We start from the raw sequence: 27287 nt of genomic DNA on the forward strand, positions 1-27287 counted from the left end.
ATGTTAGCCTAAGGCGTTGTTTTCTTTCTTGACTAGCCTCTGCCTTTGATTGATCTCCCTAGAAATGTATCCATGCTGTGTCTGGAACTGCAGGTCAAAAAACAGCTGCTTCTTTCCAGGATCTGCTGTACTTGTGCTTATAACAAATGCTTTGGCATTGGCAAGCTTTGTCTTCACCTGCCACTCTAAGCCTATCTGCATATATGTTTTGTTCTTTTCCATTTCCCCCGCCCCTTAACTTGTATGCCTCTTCAAGTAGCTTGTTAAAATACTTTCCTTGCTTTGCATTGGAATTTTATGTTCTGCATTTATCAGACATTTGAGTACCACCGGTCACACACTACCAAGGTGTTTTGTCACAGTGACTAGGAAGTAGGATAGTACTGGAGCATCTGCTGCCAGAAAACACACGTTGCTTTCTAAACTCCTGGTTGTCTTTCTCTTCTTGCTCTTTTAAACTAGAGACTTGGTTGTTGTTTTACCTAGGACTATGGGGTGTTTAATGATCTAATAGCATTTTTAAAGTAATCTGGAGACTGAATCCAACAGGAGGAGAGATATAATTTCTAAAAATTGCTGCTGTGCTTAAGGCAGCTACATAAGCTCTTTCCATGCTTCAGTTTACTTTCCATCAGACTAACTTCACTACCTTTCAGCTCAAGTGCAAATTGTAATAGTTGTCTCCGAGTTAGTCTTCAGTTTACAAATCATTCACTGTATGTCTCAGGAGAATTTACTTCATTTTTCCTCATTTCACTCTGATAGTCTACCACTACATCAGCTCTATGGACTAGTTCCAACTTTAAGTAACAGCTTTCCAGTCCATCTATCTGTGGCAGGGGGGGGGGGGAATCATACTGCACTTAATTTTGGGGAGTGAGGGTGGGAGCAGCTTGGAGGCCCAGAAGCAGGAGGCAATATAGACTGAGACCTAGTCTATGTGCTGTGCTTGCCTTATAAATATGATACTTATGCTGCTGTGTATGCTTCTGAAGTGTATTTTTTATGATAGTTTGACATTGTCAATAGAGCATATGAACATTGGCCAGCCAAAGCAGTTTGAGAGATGACTGAAGAGCAGAACTAGACAGTCTTGGAACTGAGTTCTCTTTGGTATCTGTCTCGTATCTGGGTAAGCTTCTTAGCATGCTCACAGCTTGGAAGAGTAGATGTAAGGTCCAGATGTCTCTTTACTGAAATGGTTGCACTAGAAATTCACACTAGTTGTTGCTTCTACTATGGGGTCCTGAAAGATTTTTTTTCCTGCTTCAGGGTGGGCTTCTTTCTCACTTGGTGGAGGTGATGAGAGAAATAGGCATTACAACATTGAAATCTGTTAATAATTTGTCATGACGTGCTAATTTAAGACGGAACTGCTTTGAGCTAATGACAAGTTGGTATATTACACCTTTTAAAAATCAAATGAGATAACAGCCTTTTCTGTTGTAAGTGGCAAAGGGAGGAGGGGAATTCTCCTTCCCATCTTTGCTAGTTTGCTCAGCAACCAAGAGCTTTCAAATGATCAAGGCAGTAACTGAATCAATAAACAGAAATAAAATTAACATTGGGCCCTCTGTTTTTGCTGACTCCATAGACATAGCCTCACCTCCTTTGGAGTTTATAAAATCTTTTTAGAGTGTTTAGAGGTCTGTGTGTGTGTGTGTGTGTGTGTGTGTGTTGCCTTATATCAATCCTATTTGATTGTTACATATTATTGTCCCCAATATCAAAGAAAGTGTTCCAGAGCTAACCCAAATCTGACAAGTGCGTTCATGTCATAGTTTCTAATTCATATACATCAGTCTAAGGCTGCAGTATTATATACATGGAGAAAGTCCAAATGAGCATTTTAGAACTTCTGAATAAACATGCACAGGACTGTTCTGCTGGCCAGGGTACTACATGTTAGAGAACATTGTCTTGCCCCTACAATAGCAGAATGGGAAAACAAATCACTTTAATGTTGCCTATCATGTCAAAGCAGATCAATTACATGAGAACATAGAAAAACAACAAAGAAATGCCGAGATTGTTCAGAATTTGACTACCTTTGATAGAACAACCCAGAGATCTCATAAACAAAATACTCCATTTTAAACATTGTAATATTTTACTTTAATTTCTTTTAAAATTCTGCCTGTCATCTTCTAAAAAATATAAAAAGTGGCAAGATATATTTTCAAGTTAGAATAATATAACAGTGTTAAAAATAATAAATTAAATCAAAACAGTATTAAATAGAATCAACATAAAAAACAGCAGAGCCAAGGATTTTTTTCAAGTTGAGCAAAATGTAGACCTCTTGGCCTCCCCACCCCCTGGACTTGTACAGAACTGCAACAATTGTGCCATTTAGTGACCAATAATCTCAAACGTCTGCTGAAGGATCATCATCAAGGAAGTATCTGGTCCTTGTGAGGAGCTCCCAAGTCAGCATTTGACTGCCTAAGCCAGGCAGTCTGTAGGTACACGGTCTGGCTGTTCTGCAAAAAGTACCGTATTTTTTTGCTCTATAAGACTCGCTTTCCCCCTCCTAAAAAGTAACAGGAAATGTGTGTGCGTCTTATGGAGCGAATGCAGGCTGCACAGCTATCCCAGAAGCCAGAACAGCAAGAGGGATTGCTGCTTTCACTGCGCAGCGATCCCTCTTGCTGTTCTGGCTTCTGAGACTCCGAATATTTTTTAACTTGTTTTCCTCCTCCAAAAACTAGGTGCGTCTTGTGGTCTGGTGCAGTGGCGTAGCATGGGTTGTCAGCACCCGGGGCAAGGCAAGTAATTTGCGCCCCCTAACCCGTGGATTTGAGCCTCCTAACCCATGGATTTGCACCCCCTAACCCTAACCCCCAGATGTTGCGCCTGGTGCGGCCGGCCCCCCCTGCACCCCCCACGCTACGCCACTGGTCTGGTGCGTCTTATAGAGCGAAACATACGGTACATAAGAAGAGGCTGCTGTATGAAGCCAATGGCCCATCTAGGCAAGCATCTTGTTTTCACTGTGACCAACCAATTGACTGTGCCAAGCCCCAAGGCAAGACCCAAGCACCCAAGTACAAGTGCTCTTCACTCCTGTGGTTCCTAGAAATAGATAGAGAAGCAAACTGCCCTTTGTTACCATTACAGCCTTCACCATAAAACCTCTGGCTACCAGCATGCCATTAAACCTTCTGCCATCCCTAAAGTTAGACTTCCTCTCTTGTAGAACCTGCAGTCCCACAAAGAGCCTTTTCCCTCCCACCTTTGCAGCCTGCATGCTAGCAGATAGACAGAAGCGGCACTTGTCCCTGTCATCAGACACAAGCACTCTGGGCACACACACCTTTCACTTCCTGAAAACTTCAAATTCTGCAGCTCATTGTCATCCTTCAGCATCTTCCTTTCTCTTCTAGATAGAGAGAGTGGTGATGGAGCAGGGAAGTACAGATTATTCTACCTGTATTTCATGCACAATTTGCTGTCTGGTTCAAGATCTTGATGTGAGATGGGTTTTAATAGGTAGGAGAGGATACATTAATTGCAATTTATCCCTCCAGGTGCCCATGTGTGCATTGAACGTATAAAGAGACCATCTTACCACTTCATTTAAAATGTAGGGCTGAGCAAAGTTTAAAGTTCCATCCGTAACAGAAAAAGTCATAATACTGCATTTATTCTCAGCAGCAACAGCAGTAAAATAAATGCAGGCGAAATACTTATATTTCCAGTATAAACAGCCTCAGGCATGTGCCTGAGATGGAGCAGTTGGATGTATATCTGCTCCTATTGCTTATCAAAGAGAAACGGGAAGAGAGATAGGAATAGTCCATATGTCCCCCCCCCTCAGGAAAGGAGACGAAATGACACCACACAGAGCCCTCTCAACAAATTACATTTCTGTTATCTGTGTCTGTCTATTGGCAGTACAGCTCTGTGGTCTTTAACCCCTTCTCATGCTAACTAGTAAGAATATCCATTGCTAGATTTGGCTGCTAATCTCCCACACTTCGTTCAAGTTCCATCCAACTGAATAGGGCTTGTCTTTAGATACCTAAATCTTGTCCAAGTCCCATTTATTACAACGGAGTCTTCTCAAATAGAACATCAAATGTGAAATGCAAGAAAGAAAAGATGCATTTTAAATGTTTCCTTAAAATTGAGATGATGGGACCAGGAATGAAAAAGCATGAGTCAATAGCAAAAGGGAGCTGAGGTTTTAATCAGTTTGGGGTTTGATGAATGGATATAGCAGTGGAGAACAGACTTACAGTACAGTCCTGTTTATGTCTACATAGAAGTAAGCCCTATTAAAGTCAGTGGGACGTAGTAAGGGCCTTTTATAGAGCCATTAAAAGGAATGAATTTTAGAAAGCAGCAAGCCTTAGCTATAGAGCAGTACAGTGGTACCTCGGGTTAAGAACTTAATTCGTTCTGGAGGTCTGTTCTTAACCTGAAACTGTTCATAACCTGAAGCACCACTTTAGCTAATGGGGCCTCCTGCTGCCGCCACACAGCCGGAGCACAATTTCTGTTCTCATCCTGAAGCAAAGTTCTTAACCTGAGGTACTATTTCTGGGTTAGCGGAGTCTGTAACCTGAAGCGTCTGTAATCCGAGGTACCACTGTAATGTGGGCCCCCAAAGAGGGAAAGAAAGAAGGCTAAAGACAACAGCTTCCTGGGACACCTGAAGGGGTGATCTTGCCGTTGAAAGAAGGTGAAGCAAAACGGAAGGTTTGCAATGAATGCTTTTCTTCGGCATGTTCAGCTCTTCGCGTTTCCTAAAAAGCACTTGGCTGGCTGCCGGCAAGTTGCCAGTGCGCAGGACTCCTTTGGATGGAGGTTCACTTGTTTGCATTCGTGCCAAATGTCTTCATTGGGAAAGACCCATGTCTCTTCCTGCATAGAGGCGTAAAAGAGAGAATGGAGAAAGCTCTACAAGATGGCTTCAGGCTACAAGAGGGGCAGTTCGAGGGTAGCGGCGTCCTTGGCCGGTGGGGAGCAGGGCGGCAGCACGAGAGACGCGGCCGCCCTTCCTTGCCCAGGAGTCCTTACGCCGCGGGTTTCCTGGAAATCAAGTTCCCTGCGGCTGACTCGTAAATCAACGCGCAGCGGCCGCTCGACGCGCTCCAGAATCCAGTGGCGAATCTCGGACTCGCAGTTTGCCTTCTTGGCAGCCGCTCTTCTGCCCATTGCCGAGCGCTCAAGAAATGCCGCCCGCAGGTTTCCTGGGAGGCGCGGCGGGCGTCGGGGGCTGCTTCTCGCCTTCTGCCAGATGCCCTCCAGGGAGGCTGCCCGAGGAAGGACGTTTTGTTGGGAGGAGTGAAGTGGAATTGGAAAGCTTGCTTTTGACATGCGAGGAGCTCCCAGGAGTTGTCGGTGAAGCGGAGGAAATTGGTGCGGGAGGCGACAACCGTCTTTTCAGCTCAGCGCCGAGGATAGGGGTGGCTGCCGTGACGTCACAGGAGCACCAGCCAATGCGGGACTGGAATTGCAAGCGAATTTACAAGAAGGAAGACTAGCAGCGGCGGTTACCTGGAGTCCTGCCCAGACCTGCAGCACCCGGCCGCCCAGCACATTGACCACTGTGGGAGAGGCGCAGAAGCCTTGCCGGGAGGAAGCCGGTGGATATTTTTGGTACCCCGTTGACTGACCGGCCTCTTCGCAGCTAAGTTCTTGAAAGTGGATTTGGCTTAAAGATATAGCGTGGATATCACAAACGGATCTGGAAACGCCTATACCACGCAGGTACGCTCATCGGGGCGGAGAGCCAGGACTGGTGGCCAGCGCCGTGTGTTGCCTGCCGGTGACCCGTTGTTGTGCGTGAAACAGCCCAGGCGAAGAAAATGCTTCTTACTATGCAGGACATGTGTGTGTGTAAAGGAAGTCTCACCACTCAAAGCTACCCAAGAGATGGCAGGCAAACGCTCAAAGCGACTACTGTGAAATATTCTTCCAGAATAGTTCTATGGGCTTAGATGACTTTAGGACTGAAACTCTGAGCCTCCCAGAGCTCATCCTCAATCTCGCCCAAAGAAGATCCTGTTTGCACCCTTCCATGAAGGCAAAGGCTGCGCACACCCTATACTGTATATTTAAAGCACCAAGAATCCTATATCCGTGTGCATCCTTTGAATGCATGGTGCCTACACAGCCAAACGGTCAATCGCAGACACGCATTCAGTTGGAGTCTGGTCTGGGCTCTGGGCAAACGGGTCCATCCGGGCTGGGCATTAGCTGAGCTGCGATACGTCCTCTTTGTCCTCTTTCTTCTTGAGCATCGCCAGCCTTGGCGCGTCGGAGAAGAAGACGTGGTTCAACAATCGGAGCCCTGAGTTTTCGCACGCAGCTTTAATATGCAGCCGCGTTTTAATAAGGACTACCAGATTTAAGCAATCACAAGTAATGAGGAGACGTTTAATGGCCCCCAAAGGCGCTCCGTTTTAAGCAGAGCAGCAGATTAAAACCAAGTGTGTCCTACACCCACCAAAGATGATGACCAAGCCGTTAAGACAGGGGCTCTCAAAGGGTGTGGCTGTGCCACACTGGTGAGGGGCAGGAGAAGATGGCAAGAGTGGCGGGAAGATTTAAGGACAAAGAAATATTTTTTTTTGCAGAATATGGATAGACACCCTTTCAAAATGAGAGCAAGAGCATCCAGTGATACTGATGACAATCCTACTTGTGATCCAGAATCGCCTTTCGATCGGGTGCTGGGAGAGACCCTTTTGGGGTTGATTCATGTTCTATGTGGCTGCATTGTTTTATACTTTCTGGATCATATTATTAAGTAGCTGCGTTCTGTGTTGCAAATCAATCATTGCTAAGAGTTGTTTCTTTTTGTTTTCCAATGTATTTCTCTGTAATATATTAGCAAATTTGGCGTGGCGCGAGCAAATTTTTATCTTGAAAGCGAGGACTTGAGGAAAAGGTTTGAGAGCCAGGCGTTAAGGTGCCACAAGTCTCCGTTATGTTTACAAGCACATCTTGCAAGCTGCAACAGTTGCCTCATCCTGATCCAAGAGTCGTCCTGAAGATTTTCCCGCTGGAACTCAAGCGAGGCCTCCCTGGGGCATAACACAAAATCCACCCGGGAACACGAGGGCATGTCAGCCAGGTGGCAAGAAACCCAAGACTTCTGCTTCTTCCAGCTTTCCTCTGCTTCTGCCCTGCCTCCAGTAACCTATTTCCCGCATATAAATTCATTACCCCGTCAAAGGAATTTATAGTGTAACCCTATTTACGTCCACGCAAAAGTAGGCCCCATAGACTTCAGTGGGGCTTACTCCCAAGTGAGTGTGCTTTTGTACGGGATTGCAGCCTACGGCGCACAGGGGTGCCCCGGTCTTAGAAGGCGCTCACAGCAACAAGAGACTCTCAAGCTGCCGGTGCTTAAGGGCTAGAGAGCCATTCTCTTCTAAACCCTCAACAAGTAAGCTCCATTGTTATTCGTGGGGCCAGGAAAATGGGTCTAGGATTCTCAGTCGTCGTCCCACCACCAGCGTCCCAGATTCGGAGCTAGCTCAGTCTTTACAAACACTCCCATCCTGAAAAGCTCCCGGAACCCCAAGGTCCATTCGGAGACGTCTGAAGTGGGGAGGTGGGGAGCTAGCGTGGCCTTGGGTGCTATTCTGACACCAGCCGAAGTCAGCCTTATGGAGGTCACTCAGGACATTGACTGGGCACAGATCACCCGGCAAGCCCCTGGTGGCAAAGCCCCAAAGAGACGTGCTGGTGTGTGTGTTCGTGTGCGCGCATCACTGGGCGTGGAGGAAAGGGAAGAAGCAAAGGCGCACGAGGAGAACGGCTCCCCCCTCCCCCCTCCATGTTTCTCGTCACGTTTCTGGAGAGATGCGGCTCCCGCCTCCCTCCCTGCTTGGATCCGTGCCGATCGCGCCCCGCTTTCCAGGTAGGCGCCGCCTCTCTCGGCAGCGAGGCTGGGCGTTTTCCATCGCGGGCGGAGCCGTGGCGAGAACGGAAGCTTTTCTCCCCCTCCTTCGCCCAGGTGGCGGGGCGGGGAGCGCGGCCCCCCTCCCCTCCGGCGGCTGCTTCCCCGCAGCATCATCTGCGACGTTTCCGCGCTGACCTACTGATACAGTAGTCGGGGCAGGGCTGGGGAGGCTGCGGCGTGCGCGCGGGCCCCTAGGCGGCGCTGCGCTCCAGCGAGGCGCAATCGGAGCGCTTCTCCCCCTCGCCCCCCTCCATGAGCTCATCCCGAGCCAAAGGCAGCGGCTGCCTCCGCGCAGGGCTCGCTCTCGCTGGCTCAGCACAAGGGAAGCGGGCGGGCGGGCGAGCCATGACTTCGGCCGGCGCCTGGAAGAAGAAGAAGAAGAGTGGCGCCTGCTCTCCCCGCGCGTCCTAGCCAGCGGCTTTCTGGCTGCTGCTGCTGCTGCTGCCGCCCCGGTGCGCTCGGCTGCTGCTGCCGCAGCAAATTTGCTGAGAACGTGGGATTATGGTACTGTTGGCTCGGTCTGCAGGGAGCTGAGGGGGAAGCCAGGGACAGAAGAATGCGGGTCTATTTAATGGTGTGCTGCCTTATTTTCTACACCGTCAATGGACAAGTAGAGTACTCCATCCCCGAAGAAACGGAGCCCGGCACGCCTGTCGGGAACCTAGCGCAGGATCTGGGTATCGTGGCCGCCACGCTTCCCTCCCGGAAATTCCGCATGATCACCAGCTCCAGCAAGCAATATTTTAGCCTCGATGCAAGCACCGGAGCTTTGTCTGTCAAGGAGCCCATCGACCGGGAGCAGATCTGCGCGCTGAAACCTACCTGCTCTCTGAATTACGAACTGGTGCTAGAAAACCCCTTGGAGCTTTATAAAATGCAGTTTAAAATACTGGACGTGAACGACAATGCCCCCATCTTCCCGCTAGACGAGTACCATTTGAACGTGGCCGAGTTCCTGGCGCCGGGAGCTCGCTTTACCCTGCCCAACGCCCAGGACCCCGACGAAGGCATCAACGGCGTGCAGAGCTACACGCTGAGCCCCAACGAGCTTTTCCGACTGGAAATGCAAACGCGCGGGGACGGCAGCAGGTATCCGGAACTGGTGCTGGAGAAGCCCTTGGACCGCGAGCAGCAAGCCACGCACAGGCTTGTGGTCACAGCCAAAGATGGAGGGACGCCCCAGAGGTCCGGAGACGCCCAGGTCGTGGTCACCGTCCTTGACACCAATGACAACGCCCCCGCCTTCGAGCATTCCGTCTACAGGGCCAGCGTCTCTGAAAACTCCCCCAATGGCACCCTGGTCACTCAGGTGCACGCCACGGACTTAGATGAAGGTCAGAACGGGGAGGTCCGGTATGCCTTCAGCAACAGCACCCCTGCTGAGCTCCAGAAGTTGTTCCACATCAACCCCCAGACCGGGGAGATAAGAGTAAGTGGGAGTTTAGGCGCCCGGAAGCCCCTCCTGGAGATGTTCATTGAAGCAAGAGATAAAGGGGTCTTTGGTATGTCCACTGTAGCCAAGCTGCTGGTGGAAATAATTGATGTGAAGAACAATGCTCCGGAGATCACTGTTACTTCCCTTTCTAGCCCCATCCCAGAGGATTCCTCTCTGGGCACAGTGATAGCGCTCCTGAGCATCACCGATGAAGATCCTGGAGAGAATGGGAAAGTCATTTGCCAGATCCCCACCAACATCCCCTTCCAACTCAAGTCCTCTTTTGATAGTTACTACAGTGTGGTCACCAGCGGCCTTCTAGATCGGGAACGGGTCAGCGAATACAACATCACTGTCACTGCCTCTGATCTGGGCTCCCCTCCCATCGCCACTCAGAAGACTCTGCGGGTGCACATTGCGGATGTGAACGACAATCCCCCTAAGTTCCTCAACCAGATGCGTGAAGTTTCCGTAACAGAGAACAACAAGCCTGGGGTGTCCCTTTTTCATGTGTCAGCCTCTGATCCAGACCTGGGGGAGAATGGTCGGGTCTCCTACCTACTCAGGGACATTGACATCCAAGGCAGCTCCTTGACCAGCTATTTGGCCATTGATGCAGAAAGTGGAATTGTCTATGCAAAGGGCATTTTTGACTTTGAGCAACTCCAGAGCTTCCATTTTCAAGTGGAGGCCAAGGACAATGGCTCTCCAGCCCTGGCTTCCGCCTTCATAGTCAGCATTACCATCCTTGACCAGAATGACAATGCCCCAATCATCTTGTACCCAGGGGTGAGGAATGGCTCAGTGGCGGTAGAAATTGTTCCCCGCTTGGCAGATGCTGACTACCTGGTGGCCAAGGTAGTGGCCCACGACCCAGACAGTGGGCAGAATGCCTGGCTTTCTTATCACCTCTTGCAGTCTTCCGACAGCAGTTTGTTTCGAGTTTCACCCAATGCTGGAGAGGTCAGGACTAGTCGCTCCATGAGGTCTAGTGACCCCATCAAGCACAAAGTTGTGGTCTTGGTAAAGGACAGTGGGGAGCCTCCCCTCTCCTCCTCCGTGACCCTGGGCATCCTGCTGGCTGACTCTCTTCCACAAGCGCTCCCAGACTTTGATGACAGCTTGGAAGCACGTGGGCAGCAGCTGTCCAGCTTGAACTTTTACTTGATTATTGGTCTAGCTTGCCTTTCCTTCGTCTTCCTTGGCTTTCTAATCTTCCTTCTTGCCATTCGGCTTTTTCACTGTAGGACTAGTCCCTCATGCAGCTGCTGCTGCTGCTGCCCCACAGATGAGTATGAAAAGTATCGCTACAATGTGCGCATGCTCCCAAGTTCTCATTTTACACCAGAGATGGTCGAGGTTGCAGGCATGGGGAAGCTTACGCACACCTATTTGTACAGGGCATCTCTGGGTGTTGGGCCTAGCAATAACAACTTGATGCCCAATGGAGATGCCAGAAACCTTTCCAAGGGGGCAGGATTATTACAAGTGCCAGCATCTTGCATTCAAGTGCAGAAGGTGAAGAGTGACCACTTTAATGCCATTCTGGTGGTAAGCAGGGTTTTCTTTTAATATAAAAAGTTATGTGTCTTTCTTGGGCATGTGTATCTGTGTTTGGGGTGGCAAAAATAACCCAAAGGTGTATCCACTTCTTCCATTTTGATTTAAAGGAAGTCAATAAATTTGTAGACGCAGCACTGAATTTGCGCCTAACCTCTTAGAAACTAAGGACAGAATAAAAGAACTAACAGCAAATAGAGTGTACCTGCCTGTCATCATTTTTTCTACCATGGACACTAATGGACAGTAGATTCATGATTGAAAAAAAAAAAAGCCCAGCCAACCGTCCACTTCACATAATGTGCATAATGTGCATAATGTGCATAATGTGCATAATGTGCATAATGCATAATTAATTTAAAGAATTTATTGCTACAATATGTGGTGAAAGTTTCTGCCTTAGATGGATTTATTAGAAAGGGATAGACAAATACATGGAGGATGGCCCATCAACACTAACCTGCCTAGCCAGTGGTTAAAATCTGGACTAGATGGCTCCTTGCTGAGATCCAGCAGGGCTTTCTTATATTTTACAGTGAGATTTTTTATGGCTATCTAGTTAGCTGTTACTCAGCTGTGGGAAAATGGTAGTTAAAAATTTGGTTCAAACGTTTGATCTTCACTGTCTGTCCTGAAAATTACAAAATACTTGAATTCCTTGTATTGATTATAAATTGTGCCATGTTATCAATATGATTGTGTATGGTTAGCATTCATTTTTTTTAAAAGTTGGAATATTTGCTTTCTTAAAATTTGCAAAGAGGTTAAAGAAATACAGAGATCCGCAATATGGAAATAGCAGGATGCAGGTGGAATTTTGAATATTTAATTAGTGACGCTGCCAATATGCTTCATAAGTGCATCATGACCTATTGTAAAATTACTTCCAATTATGGCAAACTATAATCTTCTACAAAAAAATGTCCAAAAGGAACCTTGGGGTCCAACGGTGGAGCACAGTCCAGTTTCCAGTTCTTGAAATGAACCAGTCATTGAACAACATTCATTGTTCAAAAATCTCTGAACTATACCTGAAAGTAGTCCCCATAATTGCCAGAAGAATTAAGTTCATTTTGAATCATTCATTTTAAAACCAAAATTTTGAATGATTTCTAGTTCATCTTCACATTAATTCCCCCAAGCCCAGCCCAACAGAAGGGCCGGACTCTTAGCTTTCTTTTTTAAAAAAAGAAGTAAGTACTGTATTTTTCCGTGTATAAGACTATATTTTTTCCTAAATTTTTGAAGTTTAAAATAAGGGGTCATCTTATACACGGATAGTGCATAGTGCATTTTCTTACCTTTGAGTCCCCCAAAATAGGGGGCGTCTTATACATGGGGGCGTTATACATGGAAAATATGGTATATTGGATCTCTATAAAGAAAGTTAGAAAGCAAACAATGGAGGCAGTGTTCTAAAGCTTTTTAGGGAGATACAGAGGCACTGCTATTGCTAAGGATTCTTAGTCAATCCATGTTACTAAACGGGAATGCGGAAGAAATGAATGTGAGGCATTTCCCAAGGCTTCCTTGCTGAAGAGATTTGAGGTCTTCCAATAGGAGCAGCATGCAGAAAGAGGTACAGGGTCAAAGCGAATGATGCCTTGTGCCTTTAACAGTAGTGTGACAGGCAACAGTTAAACAGGGTAAGCATTTTCTAATATGAAAATACAATTATGGGCAAAACTTCACCTGTCAGCCTTCTGTCTGTGAGACATCTTATTACTTGTGCGTGGCTCCTAATTTAGTTTTGCACCCTATGCAAGCAGAGGAGCTTGTAGCTTTCTGAATGCGCTCTGTGTGTGCACACATGCACGCCAAGGATAAACTTTTTATGAGCTTGGACTAACCCAGTTCATTTTGTAAAAGTATGAACTTGAAGTGGAACTAGTTCTTTTTTGGACAGGATGAACTTGAACTACAACCAGTTCCTTTTTAATACGAACCTTCCAAGCAACTGCCAATTTCTGGTAGGCCACTTTGTGCTTGGTGGTTGCGGTGATTCTTCCAAAGACTGCTGGTCTAGATCCATCTCAGTCTGATCCAGTCTGATCTTTACATATATTAATTTATACCTTAACTATTAGCTCCTGGGTATATCCATTTGGCTGTGGAAATTTAATACACCTTGGTGGGCCACAGTCACTCTAGTATGAAAACAAAGCCATATAGCCAACCCCATCTCTAGAAGGGGTTAAAAGGTCAAGTGCTTTTAATTTCCATTGATGTGAATAGGAGAGATTTAAGGATGCCTTAATTTCTTCACTGAAATGGATGGGAAGTGTATTTTGGCTGGAACTGGGCATAGTTAGCTTACCTGAGGGCAAAACTAGATGTGATGTAAACACACACATGTTGCTCAAGAAAGTAGCCCCATGTTGAGTCCTCCCCTGTTGTAACATCTAGTTCATGCCCTGATGCCATAATGCTGACCATTCATTGCCTCACCTCTGCTGCCCAGCAAGGACTCTGCTGGCCAAGGCCAAGAAATGCCAGGGCAGAAACTGAATTGAGCATCATATTATGAATGGGGTGTGGGAGATTTTGACACAGGGCTGCTTGTTTGGCAGCAGCTCTGCATTTTCTGTAACTTATGCCAAACATTTATTTTATAGTAGAAATTAAATCAGGAGGTTCATAAGTTGTAGTATTCTAATGGGTTCAATGTAGAACCATGCATATATGTATTATTGATTAACTTCTACTCTCAGATACAAGCATTCATTCCTTAACAACTATTATGAGAAATAAATGAAGGAAATGCAATAGCAGTGGTTGTGGTTATACAATTAAATATACAAATATAAAGCAAAGAGAAAGTTAATCCTGGTCAATCAATACAGATTGTTCTTTTTATTGTGTCTCTTTGTGGTGAACAAGCAGAGCATTAGCTATATGCTTTGAGATGTTCACATTCATTTTTTGACTGCTGTCATAATACTTGGAAAAATCCCTTTTGAAGAATGGGACGTGTCTGAGTAAATATTAGAATTGAGGTGGAAATATATTTTTATTTTCCTATATCACACTTCCTCACAGGTTTATGAAAGATGGAATACACCACAGTTCATTTAATCTATATAGTAGATTAAAGAAAATAATACAATAACTGCAATTGTTTCATTTGGGATTTGTGTGTCTTCTGTTGTTGATGTTTTAACAGTATCACTTGGGGTGGGCTGTTGGGCTTAGATGCTGCTTTCACAAATGGAATGTGTGATCCTGCAGTGTTTTGTCTCTGAAATCCAGGCCAAGCCTCTAAAAATAGAACTATAGACTTTCAGTAGAGGAAGTGAGATGGAGCTGAACTACATGTCATGCCATCTTGTTTCAGTTTGTGCCCTGTGGTGTGCAGAGCAGAAAAATGGAAAACATGTCACACACCCAAGGACTCTGAGCTGTTTTTAAAAATCTGTTATGAGGAAAGATGAATTCTGGAACCTGGGTATATTATGCAGATTGGTCAAATTTCCACAGATTTGTTTATTCTGTATAAAATTCTACTTCTGGTAGGCAAGGGGAGGAAATGATGTTACAGAAAGCACAGAAGTCCTCACTCACCTCCTTGACTGCTGATAGTACTTCTCCTTCTCCCTCCCTCTTTTTTCAAAGATTTCATGAGCCGCAGTCCCTCACATTTCAGTTATCTTTGTTTATGGAAACAAAATGGAAGCTTGTACTGCTTGAGGATGTTCAATTCAGTGCTTGATGCAAAAATCCATGTTTCAGGAAGTGTTGAATCCAGTCCACCAGACGTCATTCTTGTCACTATGCCTCAAACTGAACTTCCCAGGTGCCTTTATGTGGATGAATTAACAGTGGTGGCTGGTGACCACTGGGAATGGTAGAACGGAAGGGGATGCCAGTGACAGGCAGAGCCACCCTTCGACTGATAGTAGGTAAAAAGGAGGCAGGTGAGGCAGACAGGTTGTTGGCGCAGTGTCCCACTCCCCTTAGTGGACCAGCCTCCGATGTGAATTAAGTAACTCTGAAGGGGGAGCAGGTCCATTAGCTCAGGGACAGAACACATGCTTTTTGTATCCATGAAGTGAAGTCCCAGTTTGAATCCCTAGCATTTCCAGTCAAGAGCAGTCTCCTGCAGTCAGAATAAACTGTGCTGGTCTAGATGGATGAATGGTATACAATGTCAATTAGAATATATGGGGAGGAAATATCAGGGAAGTGTGTTTCTTGACGGCCAGACACCTCTAGACTGCTTTGTTCTATAGGTTAAACTTTTCAGTAATATTTCCTCATGTAAGCCTTCACTATTCCTTTGAATTAGATTTTCCAGGATCAGGCTCAAAGGCAACCTATGACTTTGGACTTGGTGGTTCTTTTGCTAACCTTTGTGAGAAATTCATCCTCTCTTTCAGCAGAATGGGAGATTTCCAGGATGTGCCAAATAACAATCTTATTTGCCGGGGGAAGCTTCTTTGATCCTAGTCAATTAGTGACCTGTTACAAATGTTTTGACTGGTAAATTCTAACTCAGGGAATTCCACTCCACAAGTAGCAAACTGTGGGATAATTTCTCTCTCTCTGGTATCTCTTTCCCCTTCCCCTCCCTGGTGTGTCCTCCAGACCAATCACCTGTTTCTTTCTCTTCCATGCTGTTTGTTTCTCTTGAGTTTGCACCACCACCAATCTTACCCATGATGCTCTCATGCTCTCAGGCAGTGTGTCCTACTGCCTTTCTCTCTCTCGCTGTCCATCCGTTATTCTCTTTCTAGTCATTTATGACTGTCTCCTCCCTTTCGTCCTCCCCTTCCTGGGAGAGACTTCATCCTCACAATTCTGTGAAAGATATTACTTCCTGAAACACTGGGTATTCCCCAAGGGAAAGAAAAAAATCTATATTTGGCAGGCCAAAATGTAGACGCACATCCACCTCCTTCAATACTGTATACCGTATCTTTTGCTCTATAAGACTCACTTTTTCCCTCCTAAAAAGTAAGGGGAAATGTGTGTGCGTCTTATGGAGTGAATGCAGGCTGCACAGCTATCCCAGAAGCCAGAACAGCAAGAGGGATTGCTGCTTTCACTACACAGTGATCCCTCTTGCTGTTCTGGCTTCTGAGATTCAGAATATTTTTTTGTTTGTTTTCCTCCTCTAAAAACTAGGTGCGTCTTGTGGTCTGGTGCGTCTTATAGAGCGAAAAATACGGTAAGTAAATCCAGATGTTCCCAGATCAAATCAGTGCGCAGGCCATAATATTCATTTTGTGTTTCTGACAAAACCTTTATGAAAAAGCTCATGCCACATCAAAGTAGGGTACCTTTGCATGTCTACTTATGTTTCCAACCACGATTCCCTGTGTGAAAAGGTGCATTTCTCGCAGAGGCACAGGTCCAGCTGAATCATTTCTGAAAGCCCTGCTGGATTTGGGTAGGTTTCTGGAGTGGGTGGTATGTTTTTATAGACAAAGTAAATATATGTCAGTGAAGAAATTGTGTGTTTAAGGAACCTTGTATACATGGGAAGTATGGGGTGTTGTGGAGGGATGACCTACACATTGCACTTACCTGTGGGAACCTTCTCATTGGGATCCAGGTCATCCAGAGACAGGAATCCAGAGCCAGAGAGGCAGATTTGGTTCTCATTGCAATACATGTAGTGCTAAAGCACTTGAGTTCACGGCAGCCATTTGCTTATTTGAGAGAAAGCAAACAGATGTACTTGGGGGACACCACTGAGTGGAGTCTCCACTGAGTGAAAGTTAGACCTGCGTCTTGTCCCTGGTGACTCCAGACACAAGGAGTCAAGACTGTGTCTATCTCCGTAATCCTGTTCCCTCAGTGGCTCAGACCCATATTGGTTTCTGTTCATACGAAAATGAAACGAAATAACCTATTTTTGCCATACCACTGATCTGGATAACTGCAACCTCAGTTTGCAGACAACAACAAGCCGCACCACGGCTCATTTGCACTGCATGCAGCACCCATGTGAGCAGAGGAAAGCCACATGTGGGCCAGGCTGCACATTCACAATCCTGCAAACTACAGTTTAGCATGATGGGTGAAGCACTTCAGTGCTAACTGATACCCTGTGGTTCCCAATTAGCTAAGTACTGTGAACCCCCTGTTTTTCAAAAGCCAAGCCAGGGACTCCCTACTTTTGAAAATGTTGATCTCTCTATGATAGTTGTTATGTGAATGGTGCTACAGACCCCTTGGGTGGGCTATGTGGACCCTCTGGGGGTCCATAGACCACCAGTTGGGAACTACTGCTCTATTGAAAAAGAACACATGCAGTTTGTTGGAGATGCTTACATTCAATTATATTGTACACAGCAATAAATACACACATTTGGAAGGATGCTTTGTCTTCCCCTTAAAAATATAACACAAAGGTATAAGGGATGCTTCATCTCTATGATAATTCTCCTTCCTTTGTTTTTAAATGAATCTGAGCTAGTACATTGCATAGAAATAGAACAATTTACCAGAAGTTGCAATATAATAACTGTCCTATTTATGCCTACTTGGAAGTAAGTTTGAGTTCAATGGGGCTTATTCTCATGTAAGTGTAAGCTGTAAAATAGAAATGGCGCCATAATTTAAAGCTATGATTCAGAGGCCCCTCCTCTTGCAAGATGAAATGTGCAAGCCTATCCATAGCTCAGATGTGTTGAGTCTTGTCAGCTCAGTTCCTTCCTTCTTTTTGGGAACTGTACTCCTTGCCAACCACTCATGTGCTGCTGTGAGTGACCTAGGATTATATGGCTGCCCTTAAACATATATGGAAATAGCTATTGATTAACCTACTCTGATGACAAGTGCATCTACTTTTTAGCTCAGCAACGGAAGTGCAATGAATTATTGCAGCATCAAATTTCAAGAAATGATAGGAAATTTTGGCATTCTTTAAGATTCTGTGGAGTGATTATTTCTTTTAATCTCCTAGCAACCACAGTCCTAATGCTTAGCATTACAGAGTGCTTTTTAGAGTGCTGGAAGTGCTTCACATAATTTATCCAGTGATCCTTAGGACAACAAGGTAGTTCAGTATTTCTGTCCTTGTACTGTAGTGGAGAAGCTAAAAGTGAGAGAATAATTGTCTACGGCCACCTTGGTAGCTCTTTAGCCTGCCTAAGTGGGCTAAGGTAAGATTTGAACAAGGGACTTGTTATCAGCCACCTACAAGTAGAATAAGTTTTTACAGCATCATTTTTTGGGTGGGGGAGTCCCATTTTCTTTGTTTCTTGTTCACAGCATCTCCTCATGAAACTGCAGGCTGTTAAGATCCATAAATGTGTCACTATAATTAATGGTCTCAGAATTCTAAGCAATGTTTTAGTTTTTAAGAAATGTTAATTAAAATGGTCCCCAGAGCGACTGTGGCAGTATATTTAAATATGTACATTTAATTATAACACACACACACACACACACAGAGAGAGAGAGAGAGAGAGAGAGAGAGAGAGATGTTGCCTTTTATTCCCCCCCCCCAAGGCATAACATGAGTGCCCCTCTTCAGAACTCCAGCTGGCCTGGGATAGGACTATTGTAGTGCTGTTTGAGACTTGCAGGGGACAGTGTCTCCCACCTCTTTTCCTACCCTTCTGAAACCTTCCCCTTAGGAGCTCAAAAGACCAAGCCTTCCTCTTTCCATTTACCTCTCTGCCTCCGCCCACCCCGGTCACAACTGTCCTCAACAACAGACTTCTACTCACCCTGTCTGCTTCAACAGGGATTGGAAATCTATGGCTCTTCAGATGTTGTTGGTCTTCCAACTTCCACTTGTCCGTCCATCAGGGGTGATGGGAGTTAAAGTCCAACAATATCTGGATGATTGCGGGTTCCACATTCCTGCTTTAGATCATTTATTTTTCACACCCTAGGTGGATGTCTATCTAAATTCATTCCCATCTGGGTTCAGACCTTGCTTCAGGACTATATCAGCTGTGGTCATCATGATGGATTACCTTTAACAGCTACTTCTTTTCCTATTGTGCATCTATATGTGTCCCTTGCCTCCTCTTCTCCCCCAATCTCGCAGAGCCCTCTAGTTTCCGCTCTTGCTTGTCCTTCCTTGCAGCGCTTGCTATTTCTCACCTCTGCATGGGCTTCATTCCAATCTTGTTTCCTGGTTCTCTAGCTTAAATATCTGTCAGCAAAGAAATAATGAAAGTTGACAGCAAAGTGTTATCACTGCGTTTTTAGCTGAGACACCAATGACATTGGTAGAGGCAAGGAAAAGGAAACTGTACAAACTCAGGAAGAGAACAGGCATATTGGCTTCTTCTTGAGTTTCACTTGGAAGGTTACCACCCAAACTTGAGAAAACTAAACATCTGATGTAAGAAAAAAGATGAGTTTAGTTTCTGAACAACCTAGTGGAACTTTTTGGGTTGTACAAACACACCTCCTGACCTGTATCCAAACCCAGTCAATATGCCAGACACTCCTAGATTAAAAATAGGCTGTAAAATAGACAATGTCAATAGCAGATGAGTAGAAGTTCCACAATCCGGGTTGGTTGTCCAAATGTATGGAAGATGTTTGATATGTCCTTGAGACATTTGATTTGGCCACAGTGACTCATGACTTACTTACATCCCATTTGGATTACTGCGATGGGCTGCCTTTGAAAAGTACTCAGAAACTTCAACTGGCCCAAAGAGCTGAAACCACATTGTTGACCGGGTCTGGTTATAGGAAGCACACAGCCCACTCCTTAGACCTGCTCCACTGACTACCAGTCTGTTTCTGGATGCAATTCAAAGTTATAAACCCCTACACAGCTTAGGATCAAGCTTTCTGAAAGACTGTGTTTCCTCATATGAACCTGCCAGGAAAGAAGGCAGCATATAAATATATGTTGTTGATGATGATACTGATAAAAGGTAGGCAATTCCTTTATGAAAGCCACAAGCTACATACCCCTTCCCACCTTATCCCCAATTCTAGCCAAATAATGCTCCCAAGCTTTATAAAATAAGTAGTTAAGGGGGGTGGCACAAAAGATAAAGAGTGTGGCTCTTCTGTCCCTGCTCCTTGTATTTGAGGAAAGGCTGTCATTCTGTTAGTTTGGGTCCCATTCTCCAATTGGTGAAGGTTATATTGAATCCCAAATCTGTATTCAGCTGCATTAGGTGCCTGTCCCAGTTTGGCATCTGGCATGACTTATTTTTGAGAAACCTGTGCTGGGTCTTAGTAATCACAACATCTTTTCTAAGTGTCCACAGACCGACTGTTTCACTATCTATTCTAGGACCTTTCCTGGTATTGATATCAAGCTGACCTGTTGGTAGTTACATGGGTTTTCTTTTTGAAGATGAGGACATTTGCGTGCCTCCAGTCAGCAGGGACCTCACCTATTGTCCAGAAATTCTCCAAGGTTATGGACAGAGGCTCCAGTATTATATCCACAAGATCCTTTGGTACCCGTGTGTGTAGCTCATCAGGCCCTGGAGATTTGAATTCATTTAATGTAGCTAGGTGTCCCTTATCACCTACTTTACTCAGAATCCCTATTCAGTCAAGGATTTGCTCCCATGTAAAATGTGTGTATGATTGCAGCCTAGTTAATATAGCACTTGTATGCTGGTGATTAGCTTACTAGGACCTTTGTGTTCAGAGGCAATGCCTCTCTGAATACAAGAAAACCAGCAAAGGGCTATTTACTTCTTGTCCTGCTTTGTGGTATCTGGTTGGTTGCTGTGGTTCTGGACTCAGTGGACCTTTGGTTTAGTCCAGCCAAGCTCTTTCTTATGTTTTTAACACACGCATGTTTTATTTCTCTGTAGGAGCAATTTAATTTTGTAGTAAAACATTAAGGATTGTATCCAACTAAATTCTATTCTGAGAAAACCCATTGGAATTAATTAACTTAAATGAGTTGTGTCCATTAATTTCAGATGGTCTACTCTGAGTATGGCTGAGGTTGGATATAACCTTAATATTGTTTCAGAGGAATTTTCATAGATGACCTTGGCGACTGTGATTACTGTGGTTCAGCTTGTTCATCTGAAAGTTTGGATGCATTTGAATAATTTATTAAAGTCTATGGTACTTATCCCATTGATTGAGTTGTAGCTGCACTTTCCTTTCTTTTGTTGGTGTAAGTGAAAATGTATTTTTCTGTCCTTGTGTTTACCTTACAAACTGTTTTTCTTAGGCTTCAGTAACAATTATCAAATTGCAGCTCCTATTGTTTCTCATTTTCAGTGTAGGTTCTTAAAACCCACGAGGGTTGTATATGTCTCAACTTAAGAACACCTCCAAATCTCTCTTCTGAGGCAGCAGTTTTTATTTTATTTTAGGCCTTCAGGGTCAAGTGTAAGGACAGCTGTATGGGTGCAGTGGCACAGCATAACACGGTGCCAGCATGAACCAAGAACCAGCCTAGGGTTGTTTTCTCATTTTGATACATTAAGCTTGGTCATCCTATTGTACAGCTCAGGTGGTGAGCAAAACCCATTAGGTTACATAGAAATGGATGGAGAGTGTGGACTGAGAGTGTACTATTAGGGTGGTGGTAGGATTGCCAGGTTTCAGCATTTGACATAAAGCTTTAGGGCTTTTTTTCAGGAGAAGGACTAATATTTCAAGGGCAGGACCATGGAAACAGGCTATTTTCTGCTTGTCTTGATCTGAACTTTTGCTGTTCACTGCATCGTCCCATGCTCACCAGGCTCATTAAAATAAAAATGCAACACAAACCCAGTAAAACAATAGTATAAAGGCATATGAAAACAAGAGCTGGGGGGATTCAAATGAACAAAAAATAGCTTTTAAAGGCCTAGGCAAAATAGGACTCATTCTGAGATAAGTTAAAGTTTCTATCTGTAATAGTTGACCTCCGATTTTAATCTTTTACATGGTTTCAAATGTTTTTATGTGAGCTTGTTGTAAGCTGCTTTGATATTTTTTCATGAATAGAGGTATACAAATATTCTTTTATAAATAATAAAAATAATAATCTTATAATACAATCCTATTGAGAATTACGTCTCACTAAATTCAGTTATTCTCTGTTGAAGGCCAGACCAAACAATGGCACCATTAATTCAGCTGGCAATTGCAAGCATGGTTTTGTTTTTCTAGATTTAGAGGCACAGGGGGAACCAATAATGGGAGATGGTAGGAACATGCACTAGATCCAGACTGGGATCCAACCAATGGCAAAGCCTTCCCTGCTGATCCCTGACCTAGACCACCTTCCCTCCCATGCCTGCTATTTACTTCAAAAAAGAGAGACATTAACACAATTGCTAATTTCATAGTGTTGTGTGGCATGTCTAGTTTGATGGGCTTAGTCTTGAAGTGGCTGATACAAATTGGTAAGCAATACTAAATTGCACTTGTCACCCTCATAGTCTTCCTAGTGCAGCCACATGTTTGACAGAAAATGGCAAGACAGCAGTTTCAACAGGAGGAGGCTCACAACAATTCCTCCAGGATTGCTCCTTGCTTTTATGATGATGCCTGCATTCTAATCCACAACAGCTTCTCCTTATAGCTCTCTTTTCACTTACAGAGACTTCATTTTCTGTGATAGGTCCAAGGTTTGAATTTCTGAGCAAGTAATGTCCCACCACAAAATAATATTCATTGAAGTCAAGTTGAAATAGCTTTGGAAGATTCCCTCAAGGAAAGATCTTAAATTTGACGGCTGGAAAAATGAAATTTGCTTTTCTATGGGAACAGCTGAAAAAGCTTAGTTCTGTTTTGGCAGAAGGAAGGATGATTGGCAATTGGGCTCAAAACCTATATATGCCTGGCAGTGCTCTTTTGGCAGTGGAAAACCAGGTTAAAAAATATCAGTCACTAAATGAGGAAGCAAAAAATCGATTGATGGTACAATTAAGCACTTAATGGTGATGCCTTCGAGTAGAATTTCTAATAGCCTGTAACATACACAGCCAAAGGCTATTTACTGTCCAGCATCAATTCCAGCAACAGTCACATCTTAAACCTGATTCACATGAACCAGTCGCAGCAGCGTTGCTGCCCAAACCATTGTGTCATAGCTGCATTGTCCATGTTGCTGCTGCAACTGTATAAATTGCTTTATATCTAACATTTTCATGTCAGAGTTCTCTGGGGTCCACAGATGCTGGCACGAAAAATGTTCTAAATGATAGGGGGAGGGGAAGCGAAAATGGGATCGTTCCCATTATTGATAAACATCCTTCACCATGATAATATAACTATTGGTGAATGCAACCTTGCTATCGGTACTTATGAATCAGGCCTAAGTCTCTCTCTTACACACACACACACACACACACACACACACACACACACACACTGCCAATCCCTTCTTTATGCAGATAACTGCAAATGTGAACATTGTATATGCATCTACTGCCCTCAAAACTGTGCTAAATTCTGATGGAGTCAGCCTGTTTATTGCCATCCCCAATACTTGCATGAGTTTCTATAACTGTATACACTTCTGCATTTCCTTGGTCCCATCATTCTCTGCATGAATAATGCTTCTGTTGGATGACAAAAGCTTGAGGTCACCTAAACAGCGAGAATTGCTAGAAGATGAACAAATTCATTATCTGAATCCACATCTGTCTGCATTATTTATTCTTGCCCAACTAGAAACTAGGTTCTACGTGGGCCTCATGATAGCCATCTATGTTGTAGAGATTTTAAAAGCAAATAAGAGCCACCATAACCAGTTAGCATTTATACGGTCCTATCGGTATCCAACAATGCAACAACAACAAAAACACATTTCTTTGGTAATTTTACAATAACCCTATAAGGTTGTTAAGTTGGAGATAGGTGGCCTGCCTATAGCCACCTAGTAAGTTCATGACATCCAACATATATCGTTGTTGAAAGCAGAATCAAAGGATAAAATCACTCATGAAATCAGTGGCGTAGCGTGGGGGGTGCAGGGGGGGCCGGCCGCACCAGGCGCAACATCTGGGGGTTAGGGTTAGGGGGCGCAAATCCACGAGTTAGGGGGTGCAAATCCATGGGTTAGGGGGCGCAAATTACTTGCCTTGCTGACAACCCACGCTACGCCACTGCATGAAATAGAGGGGAACAGCTACAAAATGACTGATTATTATTATTATTATTTGCTTGTCAGGAAGGAGTCTTGTACTTTTTGTAAGCTGAAAAATGTTTTAAGGAATTATTAAATTCTACTAGATATCAAGAACCATGGATGATATGGAAATTATATTAGCATTGCAACCATAAGGGTTGAAAAGGGAGGGGAATTGCTATGGGAAAATTACTGTACTTGTTTTGAAGAAATTAATACAGAACATTTCTCACCCTGTAGAATGGACCATGTTTTTATTTACAGAGGCAAATGCAAGATAAATCAACAAACAAATTGGTAAAGAATAAATGGCGTTGGCAGCACACTGGCCAGCTACAGGGCTGTCCAAAAGCACAACATGACCTCCAGCAGTGGAAATAAGTAATTTGGGCTTTAACAATCCATCAAAACATAATGCACAAGAACCAGCTCATAATTTCAGCTTCCCAAGTACTTAATAGGAGCCACTGTTTTAACTTGAACTGGCATCTTCTGATTACAGAGGTGGAATATTAGTATTACTGAAGTCAGTAACAAAACTCCCATGGTTCTAGTGGGAAAGGATTGCAGCTTGCAGGCCTTTTGTGAGCCCATAGTCTGAAGCTGGTGTAGCTCAGACACAGGATCACCACCGAACTGAGAACTATATTCACAAAGATATTTGCACAATTTAGGGGGTCAAATGCTTTTAAGTAGCACAGGGGAATACTGACTGCGAGCCGGTTCATATAAGCAGGACTATAACTATAAGCACTTCATAACCAGGTTTCAATCTACATGGGAATATTCTCCTGGGATAGAATTAGAACATCAGCAAAAATCAGAGATAATTCCCAGGTTATGGAACTCCACACCTTAGAAGATCTCTTGAGTTTAGGAATATTTATTTTTGTAATACTTTTTTATTACTACAGTGGTACCTTGGGTTACAGACGCTTCAGGTTACAGACTCTGCTAACCCAGAAATAGTACCTCGGGTTAAGAACTTTGCTTCAGGATGAGAACAGAAATCGTGCGGCGGCAGTGGAAGGCCCCATTAGCTAAAGTGGTACCTCAGGTTAAGAACAGTTTCAGGTGAAGAACAGACCTCCAGAATGAACTAAGTTCTTAACCTGAGGTACCACTGTATTACTATTATTACCAGTGCTTTGTTGTTGTTTAGTCGTTTAGTCGTGTCCGACTCTTCGTGACCCCATGGACCAGAGCACGCCAGGCACTTCTGTCCTCCACTGCCTCCCGCAGTTTGATCAAACTCATGCTAGTAGCTTCAAGAACACCATCCAACCATCTCATTCTCTGTCGTCCCCTTCTCCTTGTGCCCTCCATCTTTCCCAACATCAGGGTCTTTTCCAGGGAGTCCTCTCTTCTCATGAGGTGGCCAAAGTATTGGAGCCTCAGCTTCACGATCTGTCCTTCCAGTGAGCACTCAGGGCTGATTTCCTTCAGAATGGAGAGGTTTGATCTTCTTGCAGTCCATGGGACTCTCAAGAGTCTCCTCCAGCACCATAATTCAAAAGCATCAATTCTTCGGCGATCAGCCTTCTTTATGGTCCAGCTCTCACTTCCATACATCACTACTGGGAAAACCATGGCTTTTACTATAAGGACCTTTGTTGGCAAGGTGATGTCTCTGCTTTTTAAGATGTTGTCTAGGTTTGCCATCGCCTTTCTCCCAAGGAGCAGGCGTCTTTTAATTTCGTGACTGCTGTCACCATCTGCAGTGATCATGGAGCCCAAGAAAGTAAAATCTCTCACTGCCTCCATTTCTTCCCCATCTATTTGCCAGGAGGTGATGGGCCCAGTGGCCATGATCTTCGTTTTTTTGATGTTGAGCTTCAGACCATATTTTGCGCTCTCCTCTTTCACCCTCATTAAAAGGTTCTTTAATTCCTCTTCACTTTCTGCCATCAAGGTTGTGTCATCTGCATATCTGAGGTTGTTGATATTTCTTCCGGCAATCTTAATTCCGGCTTGGGATTCATCCAGCCCAGCCTTTCGCATGATGAATTCTGCATATAAGTTAAATAAGCAGGGAGACAATATACAGCCTTGCCGTACTCCTTTCCCAATTTGGAACCAATCAGTTGTTCCATATCCAGTTCTAACTGTAGCTTCTTGTCCCACATAGAGATTTCGCAGGAGACAGATGAGGTGATCAGGCACTCCCATTTCTTTAAGAACTTGCCATAGTTTGCTGTTATTTTTCTCAAAAAAAAGAGGTGCTGGAACTCATCATGAATGTCTCCCTTGTTCTCTTATAATGGCAATGGTGCCCACCCAAGAGGTGCAGGAACTGAGTTCCAGTGAGTTCCGGCTGGGGGAAAAGCCATTTTTCTTCAAATTCTGAACTGTCTAGGATACACAGCCCTTTCCAAAAGCATTCCTACAATATGAACATTCAGGTGCAATGGCAACCCCTAGAGCGCTCTATAGCTATGAACCTGTGTGACCTGGGGAGGCTGAACATCCTTTCTAATGAGTGTCCTTATCCCCTCTGCCAACCATCATTACCTCTGTCTTGTCTGCATTCAGCTTCAATTAATTTGTCTACATTTAGTCCTCAGAATAGCCAGAGAATAAGTAAGGGGAGGGTGGAAGGGGGGAAGACCTGTGTTGGCCAAGCTGTGTCTGCGCTGCAGAGAGCTGGCTTGGGGCTCATTTGAAGGAATGCTCCTCCATATAAAACAAAATCCGCCCTCACACAAAATTAAATATTAGGGATAAGGATTCTAGTCTAACTTTCTCACTTGGCATGCTTGCTTTTCATTTGCAGGGATTTCTTGTTGTTGCTGTATGGAGGAAGGTTTAGTCAAGTGAGCCTCAAATTTAAAAACAGAACAACACACCCAAAGGAGTACAGCCTAGTCACAGATTTGCCTCCTCAGTGACAACAAGGTTTAGATGTTAACTGCATAAGGATGTGGTCTAGATAGCTGTGTGATCTTTTCTAGGCTACTGGTTATGCTTACAGTTGGGCAGCTCAAATTCCATCAATCTCTCATTGTGACCTTACTCTTCAGTTAAATCCACCTAAATCCAAATCTTATCCAGTAGCTTCACAGACATGTTGAACAGAAAGAGAGATGTAAGATGAGGACTATTATATTTTATGTACTAATTTCTGAAACAATGGCAAAGTCAGCAATATCCGAAAATCACAGAATATACAATCTAAATGTAGTCAGGGTTTTTTTAATGATTGGCTGACAAGTTTTATTGCAAAACAGCTGTATTACACACACATGGCCACCACTTCCACACACCTAAGCGACTTCAATTTACATCAAAGATGAGATTAATTTTGCACTGAACTGAGGCATGGCATGAGGGGGAGAGGAGTACATATTAGT

General features: G+C 44.3%; 1 protein-coding gene across 4 annotated transcripts in view; it reads left to right on the forward strand.

Annotated features, from left to right (window-relative positions):
• Positions 1–27287, forward strand: part of LOC309538584 (protocadherin alpha-C2-like) — a 181611-nt gene that overhangs the window by 81929 nt on the left and 72395 nt on the right. The window contains exon 1 of one of the 4 annotated variants that reach the window (XM_082234254.1): positions 8162–10907. The exons of the other annotated variants lie outside the window; for them this stretch is intronic. Within the exon in view, the coding sequence (XP_082090380.1) occupies positions 8478–10907 (2430 nt within the window). The 5' untranslated portion in view covers positions 8162–8477. Of the gene's footprint in view, positions 1–8161; positions 10908–27287 lie in introns of those variants that run through there. 4 annotated transcript variants of the gene reach the window in all.

This window comes from Podarcis vaucheri, assembly GCF_965113315.1.
Source record: "Podarcis vaucheri genome assembly, chromosome: 8".
NCBI lineage: Eukaryota > Metazoa > Chordata > Lepidosauria > Squamata > Lacertidae > Podarcis > Podarcis vaucheri.